The sequence below is a fragment of the Oncorhynchus mykiss genome, chromosome 10, assembly GCF_013265735.2.
Source record: "Oncorhynchus mykiss isolate Arlee chromosome 10, USDA_OmykA_1.1, whole genome shotgun sequence".
Lineage (NCBI taxonomy): Eukaryota > Metazoa > Chordata > Actinopteri > Salmoniformes > Salmonidae > Oncorhynchus > Oncorhynchus mykiss.
Genome location: NC_048574.1, coordinates 13,693,576 through 13,711,557, shown reverse-complemented (window position 1 = coordinate 13,711,557; position 17,982 = coordinate 13,693,576). Strand labels below are relative to the sequence as shown.

Genomic DNA, 17,982 nt, shown 5'->3' with positions numbered 1-17,982 from the left:
TTTTCCGTAAGGGTCATTCATGCTTCTATTTTTCCAGATTTGTCCAGCACACTCTTTAAGCCATGAACCCAGTGAAGAACAGTCTGCATTGTGTCTTTCTGAAGCACTGCAAGATTAACCATGCTGAGATCCACTTGGGCTTCACCATAACAGTTGTCAGCTTTCATAAAACATGACTCAATTCGGGGCCAGGCCTGGCTTATTATTGCTAATGGCGCACAAGACTTGTGCGCCCACATCGACTCTAGACATGTGATGCGTTAAGTAGCTCCTGTTTAGCCAAAACAGTCCCTCCCCTCATGTGAATTCATGGGCACCTCTTCTTGGGTAAACAACATTTAAAAGCCCATTAAAGGCTGTTGTAACTCACTCACTCACACTGGGATGGCAACAGAGACAGTCCTCAGGTACTGAATAAATAAGGGAGAGTAGAGAGTAGAGATAAAAGGAGGAGGGAGGAGAGAGAAAGTTGGAGGGAGAGAGAAAAAGGAGGTAGAGAGAAAAAGGAGGGCGAGAGAGAAAGGAGGAGGGAGCGAGAGAAAGGAGGAGGGAGAGAGAGAAAGGAGGGAAGAGAGAGGAGAGAGGAAAAAGAGAAGAGGGATAAAGGAGGAGGGAGAGAGAGAAAGGAGGAGGGAGAGAGAAAGGAGGAGGGAGAGAGAGAAAGGAGGGAAGAGAGAGGGGGGAGGGAAAAGAGAGGAGGGAGAAAGGAGGAGGGAGAGAGAGAAAGGAGGAGGGAGAGAGAGAAAGGAAGGAAGAGAGAGGAGAGAGGGAAGAGAGAGGAGGGAGAAAGGAGGAGGGAGAGAGAGAAAGGAGGAGGGAGAGAGAGAAAGGAGGAGGGAGAGAGAGAAAGGAGGGAAGAGAGAGGGGGGAGGGAAAAGAGAGGAGGGAGAAAGGAGGAGGGAGAGAGAGAAAGGAGGAGGGAGAGAGAGAAAGGAAGGAAGAGAGAGTAGGGAGGGAAGAGAGAGGAGGGAGAAAGGAGGAGGGAGAGAGAGAAAGGAGGGAAGAGAGAGTAGGGAGAAAGGAGGAAGGAGAGAGAGGGAGGAGGGATGAGAGAGAAAGGAGGAGGGAGGAGAGAGAAAGAAGGGAAGAGAGAGGAGGGAGAAAGGAGGTGGGAGGAGAGAGAAAATAGGGAGGAGAGAAAGGAGGGAGGAGAGAGGAGAGAGAAAGGAAGGAAGAAAGAAAGAGGAGAGAGATAAGAGGAGGGATGAGAGATAAGAGGAGGGAGGAGTGAGGAGAGAGAAAGTAGGGGAGAGAGAGAAAGGAGGGAGGAAAGAGAAATCAAATCAAATCAAATCAAATTGTATTAGTCACATGCGTCGAATAGAACAGGTGTAAACCTTACAGTGAAATGCTTACTTACAAGCCCCTAACCAACAATGCAGTTAAAACAAATATGGATAAGAATAAGAAATAAAAGGAGGGAGAGAGAGACAAGAAGAGGGAGGAGAGAGAAAGGAGGGAGGAGAGAAAAAAAGGAGAGAGGAGAGAGAAGAGGAGGGACAGGACAGGAGTAGAAGATCATGCTGACTGGTTGTTGGACTGTCTATCACGTCTGATAGAGCATCCACACAGTAGTGTTGTAGTGAACCAGAACCAGTGGCATCATTAGCAGCGGCCAGGCCTGTCCAGTAAAGAGCAGCACTGCTGCCCATAAACGGAGGAGGACGCTTGATGAATGCCCACCTTTAATGAAATCACTGATGCCAACCTTTCCAGCTCTTTTTATTAACCATGTGTGTGTGTGTGTGTGTGTGTGTGTGTGTGTGTGTGTGTGTGTGTTTCACCCCCACCATCAGGCCTCTTTTACTGGGGGATCAAATTAACCTTTGTGTAAACACCCAGAGGACATGTCTGATTTATGTGAGAGAGTGAACAAGAGAAAAAAGAAAATAGAGAAAGAGAGTGATTGCATTCTTCTTCTCCCTCATGCACGGAACGTCCACGTTGGTAATTTACTCGGATGACAAATGTGCTTCTTTCATTACGCCACTCTGGTCAAACTAAAAGGCTACTTATCACCTGCCGCCGAGCCAAATGGACACACAGATGTGCTTCTTTCATTACGCCACTCTGGTCAAACTAAAAGGCTACTTATCACCTGCCGCCGAGCCAAATGGACACACAGATGGTGACCTGTGGAATGGATGGAACCATTGAGAGGCATGTGTTTGTTGTTAGGGGAGGCTTTACCTGGGGGGACCCGTCAGAACCCTGCTCTCTGGTCTTCCTGGCTAGTCTCTTCTTCTTCTTGTGCAGCGGTTTAGACTCCAGAATCATCTCCTCCAACTCAAAGGTGGGGTCGCAGTTGAGCCTCCGCCTCTGGAAGAGGAACAGAGGATGAAGCTTTTATTCTGGAGAGAGAGGCTGTCCATTCAGTCCATCGACCCTCCCCATCTCTCCTGACTGGCCCAATGTAGTGACCACAGGGATTTCACTCTATAATCAGACATCATTACAGGGAATTCACTCTATAATCAGACATCATTACAGGGAATTCACTCTATAATCAGACATCATTACAGGGAATTCACTCTATAATCAGACATCATTACAGGGAATTCACTCTATAATCAGACATCATTACAGGGAATTCACTCTATAATCAGACATCATTACAGGGAATTCACTCTATAATCAGACATCATTACAGGGAATTCACTCTATAATCAGACATCATTACAGGGAATTCACTCTATAATCAGACATCATTACAGGGAATTCACTCTATAATCAGACATCATTACAGGGAATTCACTCTATAATCAGACATCATTACAGGGAATTCACTCTATAATCAGACATCATTACAGGGAATTCACTCTATAATCAGACATCATTATAGGGAATTCACTCTATAATCAGACATCATTACAGGGAATTCACTCTATAATCAGACACCATTATAGGGAATTCACTCTATAATCAGACACCATTATAGGGAATTCACTCTATAATCAGACATCATTACAGGGAATTCACTCTATAATCAGACATCATTACAGGGAATTCACTCTATAATCAGACATCATTACAGGGAATTCACTCTATAATCAGACATCATTACAGGGAATTCACTCTATAATCAGACATCATTACAGGGAATTCACTCTATAATCAGACATCATTATAGGGAATCAGATCCTTCCATTTCCAGCTACTAACGTTCTCCTAACAGATGTATTGTTAAAGAGATGGAACAGGATTTTATGCACTTAAAAAGATATTGTAACATATTGTACGAATTGAAGTTACTGTGTGTAGGCCAATGAATCTCCCAGGACTGAATGGGATGTGTGAGATAACGAGCTGCAGTAGTTCTGGTCTTTGGGTTTGACTGACTGCTTTATGGATGTATCAGGATTGGGCGAAGGCGGTACTTAAACTGCTTTGCTTCGAGTGCTTCGCACGTGTGCCCACAAGGGGGGGCTTTGGCTTTCCTTTTGCAAGGGTGGAGACTTGGCAAAATGCTGGAACTCTCAATTTCTAACATGTATAGGCTCAGAATTGAATTACGCAGCTGACCAAATTACGCAAAATTTTACTTCAGGGTTAACCGAGATCATGCAGGACGTAACATATCATACGAAATGGATGACGTTATACACAATTGTGGACTATTTTTCAGGGGACCCGTTTTGGCTCTTGAGCACTACTTTCAAAACTATTGGCTGAAATGAAACAACACCTTTATAATGCATCTTTAACCGATGACTGACGCTAGTGTTATTATCAGTCTGAACCTGATAGAGACTGACTTGAAAGTAGTCTTCTTGAATCAATGTTTGAAGCAGAAGATGCTCCGCTCCCTGGCACCAAATGTTACCATGCCAACAGAACAGCTTGACCTCCTGCATGGCATCTGATGACGCCACTACCTTGCATGCATAATTTTACCTGCCTGTCAAACACTTGCTCCCTAACACCTGAGGAGGTGCTGAGGCAGTGTGTGTGCGTGTGGGAGACTTGAGCTCTAATGACCAGTAACAGCCTTCTCAGACCAGCAGGGGGCCGTCTGGACGTGCTTGTCTGTCTGGGCTGTGGGAGCGTTGTGGGAGCGTTGTGGGAGCGTTGTTGTGGTCTGACTCACGTTGGGGATGAAGCCGGGGGGAAGCTGTTTGTTGAGCACGGAGTCCCAGTTGACGTCAGACAGCAGGTCCAGTTCCTGTAGCTCAGCCAGGCAGGACACTCGCTGGTGCACGTCAATACACAGCAACTGGAGAAGAGTAAGAGGAGGTGCAGGAGGAGGAGAAGAGGAGTAGCAGGAGGCCGAGGAGATTACAGGAGGATGAGGAGCAGGAGAAAGAGGAGAGGACAGGAAGAAGAAACAGGAGGAAGAGGAGAGGACAGGAGTTGGGGAGAGGAACATTTCTAAGCTTTAAAGCAAGCACATCTGACACACACCACATGCACCACAGGAATGTAGATGAGGGGTGTGGTGGTAGGCTATGTGAGCACTGAGCTATGCAACAGTATGACTGCAGTGAAGAATGACCAACATAGAATCTGATCATTGACAGTAGCCTTGTAGGTTTACTATTATAACCAAAGGAGATGCCATCTATGACCCACAAATCAATCAGCATAGCATGTAATAACAATATTAGTCATTCAAGGAATATAGGGGTCAAATATAACTCTAGTTCAAGTAAACAAGGTCTTGGTCCAGAGGTCGCCAATTTTCAATAAGATACAGTATAATAACAATGTATGATTCATTCAGGGAATGTAGGGGTTAAATTTAAGGTCACCAGGCACCTATAGTAAGTCTGTAGATCTTTCTGTACCTTTCTGAGCAGAGACTTGATCTCCAGAGACCAGGCCATGGGGTAGCTGGGGTTGACCTTGTGGAACATCTGGAGGATCTCATTGGCCGGCATGCTGGAACGCATGATGTACGGCCTCTGGAGGACCAGGACGTAGCATTATTATCCCACAGAGGTTGTCGAGGTCACCGGGTCCTCATACATACAGATATACATGCAGAAGTCCATCAAACTGCCTGAAGAGAAAAGTCTAAATGTGGGTTTCCAGGTCTAGTAGTAGACCAGAGCAGATCAGCCTTATGTTGTTCTCTCTCTCTCAGGGGAGAGACCATTTTCCTGTGTTTTGGATAGATGATGGGTGGGGCTGTGACGGTGATTGATGTGTGGTGCTTAAGGGACACCAGGGCTCGCTGCCACTGATAGTCAAGCACAGCAGGGCCTGAGGAGAGCTGGGGTGATGGGGCTGCTATACAGCCTGATCCTGTCATGTACCCAGCAGGGGCTTAGTGGTAGTCCCTCCCCTACCTGTCTTTTCCTCTCTTAACTAAATAAATGCACCAGGGTAACCATAGCCTGGTCCCTGATCTGTTGGCAAAACAACACAAATGGACCTAGGACCAGGCTAGGGTAATCACACCCCCATCTGAACAGTGAAGCTGGGCCAGACGGGTATTTTATTTCCATGGTTATATTAAGGGGTCGCCTCAAGGGCGGGCTCAGAGAGAAAGGCGTTGTTACAGTCCCTTCTTCTCTTACTTAAAGGGCTATTCTAGGAGCAGGAAAATCATGTATTGTAGGTTTTAGGATGCGTTATTCACAGGCCGGGATGTGCTGAACTGTGTTTCTGTACCTGTCCTCGCAGCAGCTCGTAGGCAGTGACACCCAGAGACCACCAGTCCACAGAGAAGGAGTAGCCAGGATGTGTCCCCTCGTGTGGCTGAAACAGCTCCGGGGCTGGGGAGGGAGGAGGGGAGAGACGGAGGGAGGGAGAGAGAGAGAGAGAGAGAGAGGCCAAGCAGCTGTTATTATTACACAACAAGGCTGGAGACTGAATTAGTGGTAGTACTGATAAAACAAACTTTGAAATGGAACCCATCAAAACTGCTACTAACAGCTTACATAAAACTGCCATAGAACTGAGCACTTCGAAGCCCACCCTGTAAATAGGACTCAGGTCCTTCAGACAACTACATTCATCTTCCTGGAGAGCCCCACTCTCTGAAAACTTGGAATATGAAATATTGAATTATAGATCATCTGGACCCAAACGGTCAAGAGTCATTTTTAAACATCCTCTCCTCCTCCATCCCTCCAGCCTATATCTCATCTGTTTCCTCCTGCTTTCTCTGCGTCAGTCCCACTTAACTGGTCCATCAGTCACGCCTCTTAATCATGTTGGACGAGACTCACCGGTCGCCGAGGACCCAGGGTCAATGAACTCCAAATTCTAATCCGTCTGTAATTCTATTACTTTGCATCGAAACCCCCAGAGCAGAAGGAACAATATTGATCCTGTCTGAGAAGAAGAACATCTAAGGAACATGAGCATCACATTGGAAGGGAGGTAGATATAGTTCCTCTGGAACTAGAAAGATGCAGTACTGAGCTGTGTCATCATTCCATTAGCTCAGTGGTATAAGTTAGTGTAGTTATTTACCCATGTATGGTTTTGTCCCTGCGATAGATGTGGCTCTTAGATCGTCTTTGACGATGGCAGCGATGTTGAAGTCTGTCAGGTGACAATGTCCTGTTGAACAGAAACCGGGGGGGGGGGGGGGGGGGGGGAGAAGTTCTATTCGATATTCTCAGTTACAATTGATTTGAAACAAGGTTTATAGGCAGCCTCATTAAGGTAGCATACAGGTATCAAGCTACTAAAACTGTCTGTACCTTGGCCTATTTTGCTGGATGGGAGCCTGAGTGATTCAGGCATTTATTAATAGGGCATTCTGTGTGTTCGAACCCAAAGTTCATTCTGGCTGCATTCATAATGTGGACACTGATGCTGTGTGATAATGATTTTTTGGGGGGTGAAACGGTGTGGATCCAGCAGGTTGCAGAGGGAATAGCAGCCTCAGTGCTGCCAAAGTCATCGGCTCACCTTGCTGTGTGTGTGTGTGTGTGTGTGTGTGTGTGTGTGTGTGTGTGTGTGTGTGACCTGAAGCTTTTGCTATACACAGTGACTGAACTTTATTAGCGTGTGTGTGTGTGTTTTATTCAGCAAAGAAATGTTTTGGTTGATGGGTGTGTGTCCCCCCCCCCCCACACACACACAAATGCACAGATGCCCAGCATGATACAGATGCCCAGCATGATGCTGTGAATGCAAATATGTTTAGACCAGAGCTGGACTGGTCAGGGTGATCCTGAACACAAGACACTGTTCCTTATAGATAATAGAGCGGCAGGTATCGTAGTGGTTAGAGTGTTGGGATCGAATCCCTGAGCTGACAAGGTAAAAATGTGTCGTTCTGCCCCTGAACAAGGCAGTTAACCCACTGTTCCCCGGTAGGCTGTCATTGAAAATAAGAATTTGTTCTTAACCGACTCGCCTAGTTAAATAAAGGTTACGTTTAAAATAGAGGAGTCAGAACAAAAGGCTGACAACTCTCTTTTTTTTGTCATTGTCTCACACCCTTGTCTCTCTCTCTCTCTCTCTCGCTCTCTCTCTCTCTCACTCTCACTCTTTCCATTTCTCTCCCCCCACCTTATTCTTTCTATTCTCTGTAGTTCTGACAGATTCAGGGCAGCAGCACCAGACAGACCATGGGCAGTGAGTGCTTTGTGTGTTTTGGGCTCCAGTGCTGTTCCTATAACCCATTGCTGCTGTTTGATCCTGGCCTCTGGTGTATACCAACTAAACCCCTTGGTGTATACCAACCCCTCTGGTGTATACCAACTAACCCCTCTGGTGTATACCAACTAAACCCCTTGGTGTATACCAACCCCTCTGGTGTATACCGACCCCTCTGGTGTATACCAACACCTCAGGTGTATAGCAACTAACCCCTCTGGTGTATACCAACCCCTCTGGTGTATACCAACTAACCCCTCTGGTGTATACCAACTTACCCCTCTGGTGTATACCAACCCCTCTGGTGTATACCAACCCCTCTGGTGTATACCGACCCCTCTGGTGTATACCAACACCTCAGGTGTATAGCAACTAACCCCTCTGGTGTATACCAACCCCTCTGGTGTATACCAACTAACCCCTCTGGTGTATACCAACTTACCCCTCTGGTGTATACCAACCCCTCTGGTGTATACCAACTAACCCCCTCTGGTGTATACCAACCCCTCTGGCGTATACCAACCCCTCTGGTGTATACCAACTTACCCCTCTGGTGTATACCAACCCCTCTGGTGTATACCAACTAACCCCCTCTGGTGTATACCAACCCCTCTGGTGTATACCAACCCCTCTGGTGTATACCAACCCCTCTGGTGTATACCAACCCCTCAGGTGTATACCAACTAACCCCTCTGGTGTATACCAACCCCTCTGGTGTATACCAACCCTTCTGGTGTATACCAACCCTTCTGGTGTATACCAACCCCTCTGGCGTATACCAACCCCTCTGGTGTATACCAACTTACCCCTCTGGTGTATACCAACCCCTCTGGTGTATACCAACTAACCCCCTCTGGTGTATACCAACCCCTCTGGTGTATACCAACCCCTCTGGTGTATACCAACCCCTCTGGTGTATACCAACCCCTCAGGTGTATACCAACTAACCCCTCTGGTGTATACCAACCCCTCTGGTGTATACCAACCCTTCTGGTGTATACCAACCCTTCTGGTGTATACCAACCCCTCTGGTGTATACCAACTAACCCCTCTGGTGTATACCAACTAACCCCGCTGGTGTATACCAACCCCTCTGGTGTATACCAACTAACCCCCTCTGGTGTATACCGACACCTCTGGTGTATACCAACTAACCCCTCTGGTGTATACCAACCCCTCTGGTGTATACCAACTAACCCCCACTGGTGTATACCAACCCCTCTGGTGTATACCAACCCTTCTGGTGTATACCAACCCCTCTGGTGTATACCAACCCCTCTGGTGTATACCAACCCCTCTGTTGTATACCAAACCCTCTGTTGTATACCAACCCCTCTGTTGTATACCAACCCCTCTGGTGTATACCAACCCCTCTGGTGTATACCAACTAACCCCTCTGGTGTATACCAACCCCTCTGGTGTATACCAACTAACCCCTCTGGTGTATACCAACCCCTCAGGTGTATACCAACTAACCCCGCTGGTGTATACCAACCCCTCTGGTGTATACCAACTAACCTCTCTGGTGTATACCAACTAACCCCTCTGGTGTATACCAACTAACCCCGCTGGTGTATACCAACCCCTCTGGTGTATACCAACTAACCCCTCTGGTGTATACCAACTAACCCCTCTGGTGTATACCAACCCCTCTGGTGTATACCAACTAACCCCCTCTGGTGTATACCGACCCCTCTGGTGTATACCAACTAACCCCTCTGGTGTATACCAACCCCTCTGGTGTATACCAACTAACCCCCTCTGGTGTATACCAACTAACCCCTCTGGTGTATACCAACCCCTCTGGTGTATACCAACTAACCCCCTCTGGTGTATACCAACTAACCCCCTCTGGTGTATACCAACCCCTCTGGTGTATACCAACCCTTCTGGTGTATACCAACCCCTCTGGTGTATACCAATCCCTCTGTTGTATACCAAACCCTCTGTTGTATACCAACCCCTCTGTTGTATACCAACCCCTCTGGTGTATACCAACCCCTCTGGTGTATACCAACCCCTCTGGCGTATACCAACCCCTCTGGTGTATACCAACCCCTCTGGTGTATACCAACCCCTCTGGTGTATACCAACTAACCCCTCTGGTGTATACCAACCCCTCTGGTGTATACCAACTAACCCCTCTGGTGTATACCAACCCCTCTGGTGTATACCAACTAACCCCTCTGGTGTATACCAACTAACCCCTCTGGTGTATACCAACCCCTCTGGTGTATACCAACCCCTCTGTTGTATACCAACTAAACCCCTCTGGTGTATACCAACTAACCCCTCTGGCGTATACCAACCCCTCTGGTGTATACCAACCCCTCTGTTGTATACCAACTAAACCCCTCTGGTGTATACCAACCCCTCTGGTGTATACCAACTAACCCCTCTGGTGTATACCAACCCCTCTGGTGTATACCAACCCCTCTGGTGTATACCAACCCCTCTGTTGTATACCAACTAAACCCCTCTGGTGTATACCAACCCCTCTGGTGTATACCAACTAACCCCTCTGGTGTATACCAACCCCTCTGGTGTATACCAACCCCTCTGGTGTATACCAACTAACCCCTCTGGTGTATACCAACCCCTCTGGTGTATACCAACTAACCCCTCTGGTGTATACCAACCCCTCTGGTGTATACCAACAAACCCCTCTGGTGTATACCAACCCCTCTGGTGTATACCAACCCCTCTGGTGTATACCAACTAACCCCTCTGGTGTATACCAACCCCTCTGGTGTATACCAACTAACCCCTCTGGTGTATACCAACCCCTCTGGTGTATACCAACCCCTCTGGTGTATACCAACTAACCCCTCTGGCGTATAACAACCCCTCTGGTGTATACCAACCCCTCTGTTGTATACCGACCCCTCTGGTGTATACCAACCCCTCTGGTGTATACCAACCCCTCTGGCGTATTCCAAAACCAGTATACTAGATTGTAGTGATGCCCAATGTGGATTCATTCATGATAATACTCTCTTCCAGGAGAGGAAAATAGGATTCCATGGGCTCTCTCTCTCCCTCTGTGTGTGTTTGTGTGTGTGTGTGTGTGTGTGTATGTGTTTATCACAAAATGTTGACCAACTATGACAGTGATGACAGTGAGTTTTACCTGGTTCTCTCATGGTTTCTCTTTGCTGTGGACCCTATGCAGCCTTAGGCAATGAGGAGGTGGAAATATATTGTGTGATTCTGCTGTGTCCTTAACTTCACTATAGTGTATGACAGGTGTGTGTGTGTGTGTGTGTGTGTGTGTGTGTGTGTGTGTGTGTGTGTGTGTGTGTGTGTGTGTGTGTGTGTGTGTGTGAGTGAGTGATTGCATGTGGTTTGTAAGTGTGCTCCCTCACTTGAACGAACACACTTTGTGTTTGTCTGTTTTTGTCTGAGTGGGAAAGGCCTTCAGGATCACACACGCCTGGGAGCAAAGATCCAGCAGAGTAGCCCAGACAACTATCTCCCTCAGCTCAATGACACAGCCTGAGGTCTTGACATTTAGCATCTCCATCGTCCCTGTGCGTGACTTAATTATTTTGCTGAAATAAATGCTATTCCCATTGGTTAGGGGCACAGGGTGTAAAGATTGGTACACTCTTCTAGGAATCAGTGATCTTTGAAAACCCTGCATAACTTCCTCCTGGGGATGCCCTTTGACCAGTGATATGTTTCAAAGTTCAGTCTGGATACATTAAACGTCTAGGTAGTCCTGTTGGTTAAGGGCTTGTAAGTATAAACATTTCACTGTAAAGTCTACACCTGTTATATTCGGTGCATGTGACAAATAACATGTGATTTGATTTGATAGTAAAACACAGGCTGAGCTTGGCTGGGCTCCTGTGTAAAGGGAAATTGTGTTCCAGGAGAACAGATCTGTGGAGTGGGTCCTGAAGATACATATCAGACATCTTGTTGGCAGGCTATGATCAAGGGACAGGAGCCGGTAATGTCTGGATAAAGAGCACTGGCAGAGCAGGATAAATAAATAACATTGAGGTGAATAACATCTCAGGTCCTGAGGGTCAAATGACTGAGACAAAGCGAGAGACAGGCTCTATTTCTCTTTATTATCTCTATCTCAGTCTTTCTCTCTCTCTCAGTTTCTTTCTCCATATATCTCAGTTTCTCTCTACCTCAGTTTCTCTCTCCATATATCTCAGTTTCTCTCTCCATATATCTCAGTTTCTCTCTCCATATATCTCAGTTTCTCTCTCCATATATCTCAGTTTCTCTCTCCATATATCCCAGTTTCTCTCTCCATATCTGTTTATCTCTCTCTATCTCAGTTTATCTCTCTCTCTATCTCAGTTTATCTCTCTCTCTATCTCAGTTTCTCTCTCTATCTCAGTTTCTCTCTCTCTATCTCAGTTTCTCTCTCTCTATCTCACTTTATCTCTCTCTCTATCTCAGTTTATCTCTCTCTCTATCTCAGTTTATCTCTCTCTATCTCAGTTTCTCTCTCTCTATCTCAGTTTCTCTCTCTCTATCACAGTTTATCTCTCTCTCTATCTCAGTTTATCTCTCTCTCTATCTCAGTTTATCTCTCTCTATCTCAGTTTCTCTCTCTCTATCTCAGTTTCTCTCTATCTCAGTTTATTTCTCTCTCTATCTCAGTTTATCTCTCTCTCTATCTCAGTTTCTCTCTGTCTCTATCTCAGTTTATCTCTCTCTCTATCTCAGTTTCTCTCTCTATCTCAGTTTCTCTCTCTCTATCTCAGTTTATCTCTCTCTATCTCAGTTTATCTCTCTCTCTATCTCAGTTTCTCTCTCTCTCTATCTCAGTTTCTCTCTCTCTATCTCAGTTTATCTCTCTCTCTATCTCAGTTTATCTCTCTCTCTATCTCAGTTTATCTCTCTCTATCTCAGTTTCTCTCTCTCTATCTCAGTTTATCTCTCTCTCTATCTCAGTTTATCTCTCTCTCTATCTCAGTTTCTCTCTGTCTCTATCTCAGTTTATCTCTCTCTATCTCAGTTTCTCTCTCTCTATCTCAGTTTCTCTCTCTATCTCAGTTTCTCTCTCTCTATCTCAGTTTATCTCTCTCTCTATCTCAGTTTCTCTCTGTCTCTATCTCAGTGTATCTCTCTCTCTATCTCAGTTTATCTCTCTCTCTATCTCAGTTTCTCTCTCTCTCTTTCTCAGTTTCTCTCTCTCTATCTCAGTTTATCTCTCTCTCTATCTCAGTTTATCTCTCTCTCTATCTCAGTTTATCTCTCTCTCTATCTCAGTTTCTCTCTCTCTCTATCTCAGTTTCTCTCTCTATCTCAGTTTATCTCTCTCTCTATCTCAGTTTATCTCTCTCTCTATCTCAGTTTATCTCTCTCTCTATCTCAGTTTCTCTCTCTCTATCTCAGTTTATCTCTCTCTCTATCTCAGTTTATCTCTCTCTCTATCTCAGTTTCTCTCTGTCTCTATCTCAGTTTATCTCTCTCTATCTCAGTTTCTCTCTCTCTATCTCAGTTTCTCTCTCTATCTCAGTTTCTCTCTCTCTATCTCAGTTTATCTCTCTCTCTATCTCAGTTTCTCTCTGTCTCTATCTCAGTTTATCTCTCTCTCTATCTCAGTTTATCTCTCTCTCTATCTCAGTTTCTCTCTCTCTCTATCTCAGTTTCTCTCTCTCTATCTCAGTTTCTCTCTCTCTATCTCAGTTTCTTTCTCTCTCTTGCTCTTTCTTTTTTGTCTCCTCCACTCCCTCTCTCTCTCTCTTCCTGTTTATTTACAGGCACAGTTGTGGTGCCAGAAGGAAAGCCATGCCATAACCTTCCGGCCCAACCCCCCGGCCCCTGACCAGCTGCCCAATACCCTCCAAGGGCTTAATAGGAGGTTCAAATAGATAGAGAGAGAGAGATAGTGTGTATTTTTATGTGAGTAAGCGTGTGTGTGTGTGTGTGTGGAACGGTGTTTGTGTGTGTGTGTGTGTGTGTGTGTGTGTGTGTGTGTGTGTGTGTGTGTGTGTGTGTGTGTGTGTGTGTGTGTGTGTGTGAGTGTGTGTGGAACGGTGTGTGTGTGTGGAACGGTGTGTGTGTGTGTGTGTGGAGCAGTGGTTCATAACATTCAGTGCATTAATATTCCTCCCCTTCAGAATACTGATGAATGATTACACAGTTTACACTTTCTGCCTGGACAGCTTCTGCTTTGTTTCTCTGACAGCACCTGTTAGTGTGTGTGTGTGTGTGTGTGTGTGTGTGTGTGTGTGTGTGTGTGTGTGTGTGTGTGAGTGTGTGTGGAACGGTGTGTGTGTGTGGAACGGTGTGTGTGTGTGTGTGTGGAGCAGTGGTTCATAACATTCAGTGCATTAATATTCCTCCCCTTCAGAATACTGATGAATGATTACACAGTTTACACTTTCTGCCTGGACAGCTTCTGCTTTGTTTCTCTGACAGCACCTGTTAGTGTGTGTGTGTGTGTGTGTGTGTGTGTGTGTGTGTGTGTGTGTGTGTGTGTGTGTGTGTGTGTTGTGTGTGTGTGTATGCACTATTTGTGGCTGCATAATGTTAGCGCCACCGCTAAAAGCTAAACTCATCTTTCAATAATTCAGTGGAGGTCATTCCTTACACAGCATTGATGGAAAAACACACCACATTTTACTGTGGGATGATGATGCTGAGGCTTTAGCTCCGCTTCCGTGCCTCCCTTCTCTCCCTCACACATAACTTGTCCCATGTTTCACATTCAACTTATGTAAACTGTAGATGTGACACATTTACGACACAAATCAGAATAACACGTCCCTTACGTTCCGATGTTTCAAAGTCAAACACAACGTTATGTAAACTGTAGCCGTCTTACCGTGTTCGTCCAGCAGAATGTTGTCAGGTTTGATGTCTCTGGAAATTCACACACACACACGCACGCGCACACACACACACACACACACACACACACACACACACACACACACACACACACACACACACACACAGAGAGAGAGAGAGAGAGAGAGAGAGAAACACAGCATCATTAGGGTCACTGACCAGCCCCATCCCCATGACGATGCTGACAATCACTACAGTCTCTCTTCACTGGGACATTGGAGGAAAAAAACAACACAAAACTCAATGTCATGTCAAGTTCCGTCCTTAGTTAAAGGGAGGCCTTGCCAAAAAAGAACAATATCAACCCATAAGCTACACACACAGAAATGTACAGTGTGTCGAACACAGTATTATTACAACCAATAATGCCCCTGTGTCTTTAAATTGGACTGACAGGAAGTGTGCTTTTCCAGCCAAACACAGTTTAAGTCCCAAATAGCTTGCTATTCCCTTTAGTGCACTACTGTTGATGATAGGGCTCTGTAGTGCACTCTACATGGACGGAGTAGGGTGCCATTTGGAACGCAACCTCATTCCGTGGGCCTGATTACCCAGCCCAGTTCAGAGGACAGTCTGTCAGTCAGAAGGGGAAGGATAGGGCCTGATTCTCCAGCCTGGTCCACAGGACAGTCTGTCAGTCAGAAGGGGAAGGATAGGGCCTGATTCTCCAGCCTGGTCCAGAGGACAGTCTGTCAGTCAGAAGGGGAAGGATAGGGCCTGATTCTCCAGCCTGGTCCAGAGGACAGTCTGTCAGTCAGAAGGGGAAGGATAGGGCCTGATTCTCCAGCCTGGTCCAGAGGACAGTCTGTCAGCCAGTCAGTCAGAAGGGGAAGGATAGGGCCTGATTCTCCAGCCCAGTCCAGAGGACAGTCTGTCAGTCAGAAGGTGAAGAATAGGGCCTGATTCTTCAGCCCAGTCGAGAGGACAGTCTGTCAGTCAGAAGGGGAAGGCTAGCCAGGCCAAAAAAAAGGCACACTTTATATTTTTGGTGCATGGGTCTGTGTCTACACTGATTTCCAGCCAACCCATCATTCACTGGACAATTACTTATTTACTTTGAGCAATGGGACAAGGTGGGGTGTGTGAAACAGAGGGGTGTTGTGCAGCAGGTGTGTGTGTGTGTGTGTGTGTGTGTGTGTGTGTGTGTGTGTGTGTGTGTGTGTGTGTGTGCGTGCGTGCGTGCGTGCGTGTGTGTGTGTGTGTAAGAACCAGCAGGTAAGACCATGGGCACACCTTAGCAACCTGTGCAGAGGGACAAGTGTGGACCAGATTAGACCTTTTTGTATGAGAACCGCAGTGGCGACAGATCACACAGACTTAAGAGAGAACCACTTCAAAGAACAACTCTACCGTGTTTTTGCTCCATCGTATGATAATCAAATGTGATGTAGACTTTTTCTCATTTCGTTAGGGAAGCCTGCTTTGCCTCAGTTCTCATTTTCACAAAGCTGATCAAAATGGTCCTTCTGATCAAACACAGTAGGCCCACTTCATTTTCTCAATTACCCTGAAAGGACTGCAATAAGATTAATAAGATGCACAGAAGAGGATGGCTGAAGTTTTACATGCTCCTAACCAATTGTGCTATTTTGTTTGTAACTTATTTTTTAAACTTATTTTGTACATAATGTTGCTGCTACCGTCTCTTACGACCGAAAATAACTTCTGGACATCAGAACAGCGCTTACTCACCACGAACTGGAAGAGGCTTATTCCTTTAACGAGTCTGACGAGAAGGATCTACTGCTCTCCCGGGAACAGGCCCAGATCCCCGTCATTTGCGTGCAGAAAAGGAAAAGATGACGCAGATCGGGCTGCCTTCGGAGAATTCGTAGGCGAGTGAGTAAACTCCCACTGCCATCCATTCTACTTGCTAACATGCAGTCATTGGAAAATAAAATTGATGACCTACGATTACGATTATCCTTCTAATGGTACATTAACAACTGTAATATCTTATGTTTCACCGAGTCGTGGCTGAACGACGACACGGATAATATAGAGCTGAAGGGATTTTCCATTCACCAGCAGAACAGAGAAGCTATGTCTGGTAAGACGAGGGGTGGAGTGTGTGTTTTTTGTCAATAACAGCTGGTGCGCAATGTCTAAAATTAAAGAAGTCTTTAGGTATTGCTCGCCTGAGGTAGAGTACCTTCTGATAAGCTGTAGCCCAAACTATCTACCAAGAGTTCTCATCTATATTATACGTGGCCATCTATTTACCACCACAGACCAATGCTGGCACTAAGACCGCACTCAACCAACTCTATAAGGCCATAAGCAAACAAAAAAATGCTTACCCAGAAGCGGCGCTACCAGTGGCCAGGGACATTAATGCAGGCAAACTTAAATCAGTTTTACAAAATATTTACCAGCATGTCACATGCGCAACCAGAGGGAAAAAACTCTGGACCTCCTTTACTCCACACACAGAGATGCATATAAAGCTCTCCTCCGCCCTCCATTTGGCAAATCTGACCATAATTCTATCCTCCTAATTCATGCTTACAAGCAAAAACTAAAGCAGGGCGTGCCAGTGACTTGCTCAATATGGAAGAGGTCAGATGACGCGGATGCTACGGTACAGGACTGTTTTGCTAGCACAGACTGGAATATGTTCCAGGATTCATCCAATGGCATTGAGGAGTATACCACCTCAGTCATCGGCTTCATCAATAAGTGCATCGAGGACGTCGTCCTCACAGTGAGTACGTACATATCCCAACCAGAAGCCATGGATTCAAGGCAAATTCCGCATTGAGCTAAAGAAAGCTAAAGAAAGCAAATCGTCAGTACAGGATTTAGATTGAATCCTTCTACACCGGCTCTGACGCTTGTCGGATGTGGCAGGGCTTGAAAACTATTACGGACTACAAAGGGAAACCCAGATGCGAGCTGCCCAGTGACGCGAGCCCACCAGACGAGCTAAATGCGTTTTATGCTCGCTTTGAGATAAGCAACACTGAAGCATGCACGAGAGCACCAGCTGTTCTGGATGACTGTGTGATAATGCTCTCGGTAGCCGATGTGAGCAAGACCTTTAAACAGGTCAAATTTCACAAAGCCGCGGGGCCAGATGGATTACCAGGATGTGTACTCAAAGCATACTTGGTCCAACTGGCAAGTGTCTTCACTGACATTTTCAACCTCTCCCTGACTGAGTCTGTAATACCTCCATGTTTCAAGCAGACAACCATAGCCCCTGTGGCCAAGGAAGCGAAGGTAACCTGCCAAAATGATTACCGCTCCGCAGCACAAACTGGAGTGGGTCTAGGGTATCATGAAGTGATTTGAAAGGCTAGTCATGGCTCACATAAACAGCATCCTCCCATATACCCTAGACCCACTCCAGTTTGCATACTGCCCCAACAGATCCACAGATGACACAATCTCAATCACAATCCACACTGCCCTTTCCCATCTGGACAAAAGGAACACCTATGTGAAAATGCTGTTAATTGACTACAGCTCAGCGTTCAACACCATAGTGCCCACGAAGCTCATCACTAAGCTAAGGACCCTGGGACTAAACACCTCCCTCTGCAACTAGATACTGGACTTCCTGACGGGCCGGCCCCTGCTGGTAAGGGTAGGGAACAA

General features: G+C 46.2%; 1 protein-coding gene across 1 annotated transcript in view; it reads right to left on the bottom strand.

The window, feature by feature from the left end:
• The window catches only part of LOC110534850 (serine/threonine-protein kinase 32A), a 99,784-nt gene that overhangs the window by 25,260 nt on the left and 56,542 nt on the right, over positions 1-17,982 (bottom strand). Inside the window, exons 6-11 of the mRNA XM_036934555.1 lie at positions 14,357-14,394; positions 6,421-6,510; positions 5,614-5,717; positions 4,785-4,901; positions 4,088-4,213; positions 2,134-2,319 (exon numbers count right to left, since the gene is read on the bottom strand). Of these exons, the coding sequence (XP_036790450.1) occupies positions 2,134-2,319; positions 4,088-4,213; positions 4,785-4,901; positions 5,614-5,717; positions 6,421-6,510; positions 14,357-14,394 (661 nt within the window). The remainder of the gene's footprint in view (positions 1-2,133; positions 2,320-4,087; positions 4,214-4,784; positions 4,902-5,613; positions 5,718-6,420; positions 6,511-14,356; positions 14,395-17,982) is intronic.